Source organism: Paramisgurnus dabryanus, chromosome 8 (genome assembly GCF_030506205.2).
Source record: "Paramisgurnus dabryanus chromosome 8, PD_genome_1.1, whole genome shotgun sequence".
NCBI lineage: Eukaryota > Metazoa > Chordata > Actinopteri > Cypriniformes > Cobitidae > Paramisgurnus > Paramisgurnus dabryanus.
This window is the reverse complement of record NC_133344.1, coordinates 32972871-32983904: the sequence shown is the minus strand read 5'-3', so window position 1 is coordinate 32983904 and position 11034 is coordinate 32972871. Positions and strand designations below refer to the sequence as shown.

Sequence of the window (11034 nt, the reverse complement as noted above, 5' to 3'; positions counted from 1 at the left end):
CATGAGTTCAGATTTCCTGGGAAAAAAAGTTATACACTGAATAATACACTGAAAGTCGTTTGGCATAAAAGCTTATGCCAAGTTTAAATGTACATGTAATGGCTCACTTGGACGGCTCATTTGATTCGAGGTTGTGAGTGCTATAATACTGCATCGTTCCTATTGCAATCAAGCAATTGAGTATTTTACAGTGTCCTTCATTCAAAATATTATCAATGGTTTTGAGTCACAGATCTGAGTAGGTGTTTATTGTACTTCTGTTTATTTGCAGATCACCTGTTGTGGTTTTACTTTTAGGTTTATGGTGGTATAGTTTATATTTGGGCTTTTACTCAAAGCGACCAGTCATTATTTATCTGTCATTTCCATATGAATGAAATATCTATATACTGTATATTAATCTTACAACACAGGGATGAAATGGGAAACAATAGCACAAATGGAGACTTCCTGCTTCTCAAATTTTTATCCTCAGCTAGAGGATGCCAAGGGATAATGTCTCAAACTGACACAACAAATTATCTGACAGTTGATACTCAGATTGAATTTAATTATGAACTTCATGTCTCCTGAGCTATAAAAGATAAAGGTAAACTGAAAACACGTCAATTTATTTGCAAGGTAAATAAAAATATAATAACATTAATTCTTTTAAGACATCATAGCCATTGTGTCAATGCTGTCAAGTGCAATTTTCCTATAATTAATCATGACCATAAAACCCTTCAACGCTTATCACCTAAAGGAAATGAGACTTATGAAAGATATGAAGTCGTGGCAAAATAGGCTATAGTTTATTTTTTGGTATGTCACAATATGACTAATTGGCTTAGTAGCTAACTTAGCTGTTTTTTATATTCACTATGAAAAATAAAATCTGCAACCTTTTAATGAACTTATTTACGAAAATACTTAATTTAACTCTTTCCCCGCCACTGACAAATTATCTCTAAGAGAAAACATTTCCCTGCCGCTTTCCTGACGAGTTTTTATGATAATCTGTAATTCCGCTATGATCCACTAGATGGCAATTACCCACATTATAAAAAATTATGCATAAACGAATTTAATTAATTTTAAACTCTGTGTACATTTTGATCAGCATTCTGAATCTGATCTCTTACAAAATTCCTTACAAAAAATGCAATTATTTCAGCTTTTTGCTCAAAATTTGGTATTTTTGAAGAAACCTACCCATATTTAAGAGGTCATAAAAAGAGAACAAATGAAGATAGGATTAAACTTTTTCCTTTTTTTTTTTGAAAGCAGAGGGTGTGTATATTTTATATATTGTATGTTTATATATGTATAGAAGAAGGCATTTTGTGAAACTTTTGTGAAAATCACCAAAAAAAATGCTGGTTGGCTACTTTTTTAATAAAGGCTGGTGGGGAATAAATTAATCTGTTATCTAATTAGTATCACTTTTTATAACAATATAGCTTTAGGGAAATTTATTTTTAGAATTGCTATTTTCTAGTTATTGAATCTAATATCTACACATCCTGATCGTTTGTCAGGTTAATTCAGAAATTTACCACCAAGTGGCAGCAAAGTTCTGTTTAGCACTATTAGGGCCTACAAAAGTTTGCTAAAAATTCAAGCAAATATTGCTGTTCAATGGTAACAAACTATAACATTAACCGTAATTTCTTTAACGTTTTGTTTTGCCATTGATGAATTGTCATTTACTATAAACGTTAAACATTTTCTAAACAAGCAAACATTTTCATTTTGTTAGGCTTATTTCATTTTTAATAAACTTACAATTAATCTTTTCAAATGTATTATTTTAAAATAGTAATTATGCGTAAGGTAGCAAAACACTTCAGAGTAAAGTTTTTTTTCTTACCTTTACATTGTCTTTGAAAACAACAGAACGCAACATAAAGGGTTAAAACTTCCTTACAAATACATAATTATAAATATTTAACCTAATTATAAGACTATGATCCCTAATTAACAAACGTCACCAAAAGATATAACCTAGCATTACCACATTTATTATCATCATTAGACCCTTACCATTGTTTCCAGTGGCACAGGGTTGGAGAAGATGATTCGCGCGTGTTTTCAAAAGTCTTGAGAAGGGGAGGAGCTAGTCTAATGAGGGTTGACTATAAAAGCTGCATCTCCCTGCACTCTATTACGTGCTGATCGTGTGAGCAGAGTTGGCGTTTGTGGATACAGTGGTCATACAGGACCTTTACTACTGGACCAGGATCATTTACGCCAAGCTCGTAGACTATTCACAGGCGCATATACGTGCCCTCATTCTCATGTGTTTTTCTCGGGTCACTCCTTTAGGAGTGTGCCATCAACCTGCGGTTTCTTCAAGCTGCGCGCCTGAACGCAAATGGATTATAGTAACCTGATGGCGCCTCCGGTACCGCCGCACAAACCTAGAACTCCCAGCCTCGCGCACGGACAGGGCAGGCTGTTAAAGTGCGTGTTTCTCGGCGACGGAGCCGTGGGGAAAACCAGCCTGATCGTCAGCTATACGACGAACGGATATCCTACGAAATACGTGCCGACAGCCTTTGACGATTTCTCAGGTGAGTGCAGTTTACGAATGCGTGCGCCGCAAAATGTTGCGCATTGAACGCGTTCTTATGATCTATATAAAACATTGGAAGTAGCCTCGTCTCGATCAACTACGTGTATCGCAGGGTTGTTGGGAAGCATGACATTTAAAGTGCTTTGCATAGTTTTATGGGGCCATAAATGCTGTGCGTAAAGGATCAGAATAATAAAGTACAGTACAATGATAAGAATAATAAAACGCATGTTGTTTAAAATTGGTTAAAACCTTAACCTTGTTTGGCTTAAAGTCCATCCGTTGTCCAAAACAGCCTCCACTCTCATAATTTCTACCTTAACAATTTAGATGTTTGTTTTGAAATATCCAAACACTTATTTTAATGCTTGTTTTGTCTTGATTTAAATGATTAAGTCATCTTGAGCCCCCCTTGAAAGTTTGGTGAGACCCCTGTGGGCCACAGACCCATACATAGTTGTTGTGTGGTCAAATAATGTTTGGACAAGAAACAAACCCCTTTACATTACAACATGTAATATTATGTATTACTTTAATAATAATTGTAATAATACTATAAAAACCTAATAGTGCTTTTGTTCATTGAATGTTTAAACCTCAAAACAGATTTTTCTCGTTGATTATGAATGGCTTTTGTCTGGTGTCTAGTTGTCATTGTTCATATCTCCAGTAGTCCCCCACAAACATGTCTTTGTGTTATCGTAAAGCCCTTGCGCAACAACGCCTGACCTATAAATCCGGCCTATAAAATCCATTGGGTCCACTTGTTGCAAAATCTCTGAGCTGATATTGTATGCTGGTTCACCATGGTGATGTCATCCTCAACCCCTGGAACAAGATCTGGCATCTGCGGACTGATTTCAGAGCAGTTACGCAATTCAACAGGTGGCACTTTGGGGAGAAAGGGGCTGAATTAAGGATCATATGACGGGGATTTGGAGACAATTACACAATGGCTCCTTAAAGGCTAAAACGCTTTGAAGTGGGATATCACCAAGATCTCGGTTATTGTGTTTCATAAGTTCACTTTACAGAGGCATGTTGAAATTAACTTACTTTCCCATCGATTCTGTACAGTTCTTCAAACAATGAATGAAAGACTGAGATAATCGACACCCAGATTTATCAATATACCAGCAAACTGAAATTGAAGTCTTATTCACAAAAAATCTTGCCATTCACTCCGTGCTGCATGAAAAAAGCAGTGATTGTGGATTTCTAAACAAATCTTTTTAGTGACTTTCATTCGTGAATCAGATTTATTTGATTCAAGGACTCCATGATCAAGGTCAAAATTATGAATTACAATAAGAATTGCAGTCTTGCACTATTGCTTTTACAAGGCTTGAGCACTTTTATATGATATGTGAAGGCCTGTTTTTGTTCACAATGTCAGGTGACTCAATGGAAACAGGTGTGTGTTTGTCTTTCGAGTGAAGTGACTCATTACTTTTTCTCTCTTTCTGTAGCGGTTGTACAGGTGGATGGTCAGCCTGTCAGACTTCAGCTTTGTGACACCGCTGGACAGGTAAGAGTTTAAGTGCACCTTCATCCACCTTCACAATGCAGTCAGAATGGAAACTCGCCACTTACTATCTTAAAAATAGTGTTATTTGTCAGACTGTATGGTTTCATAAAGGACCTTTAACATCTGCATATGCATTCAAGGTACAAAGGGTCTTTGTAGTGCATGAAAGACTATTAAAAGCTAAAAAATTAAAATGGTTCACGTACACTCTCAAAAAAGGTACATGAAGGTATAAAAGTTGTCGCTGAGGCGGTACCTTTTTTGAAAAAGTACACTTTTGTACCTAAACGATGCATATTGGTACCTCTAATGTACATATCTGTACCTAAATGGTACATATAGGACCATTTTATACACTTTAAAAAACAAAGGGTTATTTTCAACCCAGTGTTGGGTCAAAAAGCGAGAAACCCAGCCTGTTGGGTTGTTTTAACCCATTGTTGGGTCAATTATAAATATTTTCTGCTGCACTGTCAGAAATAAAGGTACAGAACCTTTTCTGTACCCTAAGTTTCCTTTTGGTTCCTTTACAGGAATACAAAACAGAATACAATTTTGGGTAGATTACCATACCTTAAGGACCTACATTGTTAGAAAAAAGGCAAAATATGTACCCTTTAAAAAGGTAATTGTATGGACCATTTGGTACAGATATGTAAACATTTACTACCACCATTATGTACCTTTGAGATACTAATATGTATTTTTGATGTACTAATAAGCTCTATTTGGTCCCAGTATGTACCTCTGAGCTACTAAAATGAAATCCCTAGGTGCAAAGCTGTACTTTTCGAAAGGGTACAGCCCCAGTGACAGAAAAGGTACAGTTTTGTACCTTTATTTCTGACAGTGTGTGCTTGACCCTTTCTGACCCAACGTGGGGTTAAAAATAACCCAGCATTTTTTAAAGAGTGATAAGGTATAGTCCCAGTGACAACTTCTGTACCTTTTTCTGAGAATGTATGACATCACTGTGTATACGTTTTGCCTCCCGCATTAAAGAAAAGTGGGTCTTGCATTACCTCACATTTTCCAATCGTTTCTATTTTGTCACGTTCGTTTCCATTCAATTTGAATGTTCTGCATCAGAATCAAATTCCCTTTTATTGCTTGCTGAAAAGAGGATTTGGAAAGTGATTGAAAAGCCCAAACGCCTAGCAATCGGATAAGATCACATACTGTGAGGAAACCGTAAAGGTGAAGTCAACAATCCTCAAGCTATTGGCACCGTAGTTATTGGAGCTCACACAGGCTTCGACAAAGTACAGCGCAACCGCCGGTTGTACCTCCGAGCATCGCTTCTTACGTCAAACATTTTAATGCCACTTGTTAATAGCTGCAGTTGTGTAACTAGATTTCTAATAATTTCCATGTTTGCATGTCAAAAGATTTTATTCATTGCATTGATTCAGATTTCTACTGGATTGTTTGAATTCAATTTTTTAACAAATAAACACTCCTCCCATTTTGTACAATAAATCCTTTTATACAACAAATGCAGGCACATGCTGGGCGAACCAGTTAAAGTAGCTTATACCGCAGTCTTTCATATAAGGAACGAACATATGCCAAAAGCGGAAAAACAAAAGGATAGTTTTACAGGGAAACAAAAGTCTCTCGCTTGTGGGATCAAATGGGATTTAGTATATTTCAATTATGTTTTGCAGGTGTCGAGATTAAATTTTAAATCATACGATATCTCTTGTATAGCATTGCATTAAGGTCATGGGTTAAAACCCAGGGAACATGCATACTGTATAAATAAAAATGTATACCTTTGGATAAAAGCATATGTTGATTGCATGTTAAATGTCAATGAGTCAGCATGTAGACACACATTTGAGAAAGTAATTCATATTAGAGAAGTTCGTAAAACAAAAGATAGATAAAAAAAAGCATTGAAAAGGATCAGAACTGTTAACCATTAAGCGTACTAGTGTAATCCGAGATGCGAGAGGTGCTGTTCTCCAAAAGTTCCTCTGATTTATGTTTTCATGTACGGCGTAAACGGGACAGGGTGTGCCAGAGTTAAAAACCTTGGCCGAGTTTTAAAGATTAAAGCGCTCGCTGCACGTTCCACATGCAATGTTCTTTGCGAACGCCAGCCTGTAATTTCCTTTAATTGCTCGGGGGAATTATAAAACTCCCCAGAGTGGCTTAAGAGATTTTATTGTTTGGAATAACAATTTGGGATCCTGCAAATGATTTTTGAGAAGGCCTCACAAGGATTTTTCTTACGCAAGCATCTAAATAATGTCTGTGATGATATGGTTTGGTAATCACTACGAAATGAAAATATTATCATTCGCTTGCGACATGAGGGTTCAGTCTGAGACTTTTTATTTTTTTTATTGCTTTTCCTCACTAAATAAATGTATAATTTCATCATACAGGTTGGGTGAATAAATGATAGTATATTCATTATTTGGTGTATGATTAGGTGCATCTCAATTGAGGAGTCATCGAATTGTTTGTACATCACATTTACCCCCTCTCTTTTTTTTCTCGTCACAGGACGAATTCGATAAGTTGCGACATTTCTGCTACACGCGAACCGACGTCCTCCTGTTGTGCTTCAGTGTGGTTAGCCCCGCCTCCTTCCAGAACGTCAGCGAGAAATGGGTACCGGAGATTCGCCGCCGTTGTCCCCTCACACCCGTGTTGCTGGTGGGCACCCAGTGCGACCTGCGGCAGGACGTCAAGGTCCTCATCGAACTGGCACGCAGGCGCGAGCAACCCGTCCCGGAAGAGGACGCCTGCGTGCTCGCGGACAAAGTCGGAGCGGTAGCCTACGTGGAATGCTCCTCCCTCACACAGAAAAACTTGAAGGAGGTGTTCGACGCCGCCATCTCCGTAGGCCTCCGACATTCGGACCGGAGGGCAAGGAGAGAACGAAAGGTCAACAGTACTGCTGATAAAATCAAAATAATCTCAAAGTCATGGTGGAAAAAATACATCTGCATACAGTAGCAACAATGGAGGAATGAAGAATCTGATAGGCACTGGAAAACTTTATAGTACTCGTATGGATGATAAGACTCGGTACAGTGTCTAAGTGATACTGATACCATCTCAGTGATGGGTTCTCAGTTTGAACATTGAATCATTTCCTCAATCACTTTACTGGAATTCGAACACTGCTGGTTATTCCCAGTTCTTGATGGACTGAAAAAAGACATTTTATTATGGTTTTGAAAATCATCTACTGCTTTTGTTTTTATAACCAAATATAGTGCAACACTATATACTTTATATTTATTTACCCATGTCTCTTACCCTGAAAAATGCATGAATATCCAGGTCACGTGTTATTGATCCCAGCAAGCTAAGTCTGCTGATGGTTCTTCAAAAATGGGTGTACTTTTTAAAAGCATATTAAGAAGCAACTAAAGAGGCACCAAAATAATAGCATCGGTTGATAAAAGCTATTACTTTATAAACCACAGATGGTCATGGCCGATATATCCTGTCAATCAAAAGAGAACAAGAAAATGCAATGAATTTAATCTTTACTGTTCAATATTAATGAATAACATGAAAATGAATTTAATCTTCAGAATTTAGTTAATGCAATGTAAAACAACTGGTGTTTAATTTGGGCTTTGCATGAAATGAGTTACATAAAGGTGAAAGGTTATGAGCGACAGGTCCAACTTGCATTTGTTGATGCCAAATCTTTTGTTTAACTGATTTTTCTTGTCCTGTCTTTTTTTTATTTCTAATGTGCCATGTTTGATACAAAGTTATTTGGCCGCGCCCTCTTGTTTAACCAGCGGCCAATGAGATTTGTTGAATTTGCTTCTCATTATTCAGAAGCCCAGATTCAGTCAGTCAGACATCAACCAAAAACAACAGAGCGCAACAGGAGGGGAGGGTTCCAGAAGTAAAAATCCTGTCTGCTTGGTCTTCTGAAAAATGTTATTGAATATCTAGGTCTTTCAAGACATAATGACCATGTACTTCAAGGTTACTTAGAAATAAGAGTTACTTGGAACTTGTGGAAATCATAAACGTGTATGAAATTTCTATGATCTTTGAATATTTCAATGAATCATAAAAAATTAAGTCTTAGTCTACACACATTTGGATCTTTGTCTATTTTGTAATAAACGGCAAATGTGTGGTGTATTGGAGAGTCTTTATAGTTTTATATAACATAGATTCAGTTATGGATCATGGCTCAGAACTCAGTAAAAAATGTCTGAAATGTTAAAAATACTTCTGGAACCCAGATGGGAGTTAATTTCTGCGTCCCATACACCCACACGTGTTTTATTGTCACAGAGTAATCTATTGTACAATTATGATTGTATTTTAACGTTCTTTTACTCCTAAAACACTCCTGTTTATGGTACGGCGTGAGAGTGTTTGGGTTGCTGACTGCTATCCGTGATTTTCATGGAAAATAAATGTGATGTTTTAACTAAAACCTGAGCGTGTGGTTCATTGTGCTGTTTGTAATCATACACATTAAAAATAAGACGGTAAAAGTGCAGCAATGCCATAAAAGAACGATATTTCCCTATCGTGATGTATGTCCAAGCAAAACGCCTTTTGAAATTAGGAAAAAAATAGGGCGGGGCTTGATTTCATACATTGGGAACTGATTGGATTGTTGAAAATAAGGCATTGCAAACAAAAAAATATTAAGGATGTGGCTAGGTGTGATACAGCTATGGCCTTAATCTTGTGAGATGTTGGGTTTAAAGGACTATAAGTCACATCACTCAAAAATGTGTCATGAAGAGAAAAAAACATATTTAAGTCGTGCTGGACTATAGATGGATTTCAGTCATGTGACCTTTTACGTCATGCCGCCATCTTGAGGACCTACCGAGTACAAGTAGGCTATTGACAAGCATTGGCTAGCTTGCTACAATTTATGGATTTCTTATCTTTTACTGTCTATGATTCTTACGGATACAGTAAAGGGCTACGAAAGACAACATGTCGCATCTCGACTGTCATGAAAATCGACTTTAAAAATATATATCTTGGTTAGGGTGTGATGCATACTCGATCCCTGATGCGTTCTTCCAGCCGCTGTCCGCTGCTAGCGAACTACCACTATTTTACAACATAAGAAGGCACGACACAACATGAAACTTTGCTCAAAGTATCACCTGGATCTCTACACATGAACGCGAGCATTGAGAACATTGTTTGTGTACACAGAGTTTACTAAAAATAAAGGTTTTGTACAACTGACTTTGGCTGTTATGGTGTCCGCTTGTCTTCTCTGCCAGACGTAAATAATCGATTTCCGAATGCGAATGAATGAATCTCATATGAGGCTCCTTTTTCAACTAGAAGGTCAATATTGTTTTTCACTTGCGACAAAAAAACAAATTATCCGTGCATTTTTATGGAATTATGCTTTAGGAGATATCAATCTTTACTCTCCTCCCTCCTTACGTCGCATTCGGAGATTGATACATCTTGACTGGGAAGAAGGCGGCGAGCGGACGCCAAATCAACCAAAGTCAGTTGTTCAAAACCTTCTTTTTAGTTAACTCTCTGTTCACAAACAATGTTCTCAATGCTCGAGTTCACGTCTAGAGACACAGGCGATACTTCGAGCAAAATATCATGTTGTGTTGAGCCTTCTTAGTTTTGTTAAAATAGCGATTTTGATGCTCACAGCATATTGAAGGCATAGCTTCTAGTTCTTTTGCGACCACTTCAGGTACTCAAAATGGCGGAAGACAAGTGAGTGACGTCAGCTGATATTCATGTATAAGTTGCATTTATTTAGAAAATGATTTCACAAAATCCAAGCCCAAGAACAGACATTTAATCTGGAAAGGCAAGTTCCTAAACTAAACACTAGCACACAGAACAGCAGGTTGAATAGGTGTCTGTACATGTTAACGTAACATTATTCAGGCTACATTGACATACAAGCCAACGAGAATCAAGTTCACCAAGCTCCCGAAATCATTCCACAGCACTAAATCCATTGAATTACATAAATACAGGAGCAGTATAGCGGACTCTCGCAGCTGTAGATGTAATGTTGTCTCTTGGTTCATGTTAGTATGAATTAGTTTTGACATATATAAGTCGCACCTGACTAAAAGTAGCAGGACATCCAAACTTTGAAAAAAGTGAGACTTATAGTCCGGAAAATACGTAAGTTTGGGGGTATAATTGGATAAAAACAGCGCTCATCTGGTGAGATTTCATGAGATTTTGCTCGTTGCTGTATCCCTTCTAGCCACAACAGACGATCATGTTGATCAGCAGCAGGTAGTCCCAAATAGCCCTTCCCTCGCACCATAACTATTGACAGGAAGAGACGGGAAATTGTTTCGAGGGGATGTGGAGGTTAACATTTTTGGTTAAAGATGATAAGTCACATGAATTAAAAAAAAAAATGAAGTGCACATATTTATATTTTTTGAAAAACCAACGCAATCTCATGGCAATTTTGTTGGTTAATTCGTACGACCACTTTCGTATGCTTTGTACGATTGGTTTCCCCCCATGTGTTATTAGGATTAGGATTGTTTGTATGATAATCGTACGCTTTTGTATGATTCACATTGTACAATTCATACAAATTAACCAGCTCCTAAAATATGTAAACATTTTCCTGAAATCGAAACAACAGGATATTCCATTAAAATCAATTAATGCCGACATTATCCACCACAGATAGCCTTTCATGTAACGGAAAGCTTCTATGGATGTTAAATTTTTTTTTAACCATACAGCCTGACCAAAGGCCATTTTAGGAAGCTTTATTTTTAAGACTGTAGCTAGACACAATACTTATTATAACAGTCGACAAGCCACATATGCTTTACCCAGTAAGTGCACGTACTGTACATGACTGAATCATCTGTAAAAGAGGCTTCAGTCCTAAGAAGGGACTTTCTAAAGAGGGACATGAGACGATCAAATGGACAGTTTACTAAATATAATTACGTCTGCGACAGTCTCACTA

The 11034-nt window shown here is 37.2% G+C and overlaps 1 protein-coding gene across 1 annotated transcript; it reads left to right on the top strand.

Moving 5' to 3' along the window:
* Window positions 1–2138: 2138 nt before the first annotated feature.
* Window positions 2139–8514, top strand: rhoub (ras homolog family member Ub). Its single transcript, XM_065281586.1, has 3 exons — window positions 2139–2555; window positions 4027–4085; window positions 6600–8514. Exons 1-3 carry the CDS (start codon window positions 2357–2359, stop codon window positions 7053–7055), a joined length of 714 nt encoding a protein of 237 aa, XP_065137658.1. The 5' UTR covers window positions 2139–2356; the 3' UTR covers window positions 7056–8514.
* The last annotated feature ends 2520 nt before the right edge of the window (window positions 8515–11034 follow it).

What these genes read in the sequence shown, in the direction of transcription:
- rhoub (XM_065281586.1), top strand. Translation starts at nt 2,357, where the DNA reads ATGGATTATAGTAACCTGATGGCGCCTCCGGTACCGCCGCACAAACCT. An exon ending in AGCCTTTGACGATTTCTCAG is followed by an intron (nt 2,556 to 4,026) that starts GTGAGTGCAGTT and finishes CTCTTTCTGTAG; the next exon opens with CGGTTGTACAGGTGGATGGT. An exon ending in TTTGTGACACCGCTGGACAG is followed by an intron (nt 4,086 to 6,599) that starts GTAAGAGTTTAA and finishes TTCTCGTCACAG; the next exon opens with GACGAATTCGATAAGTTGCG.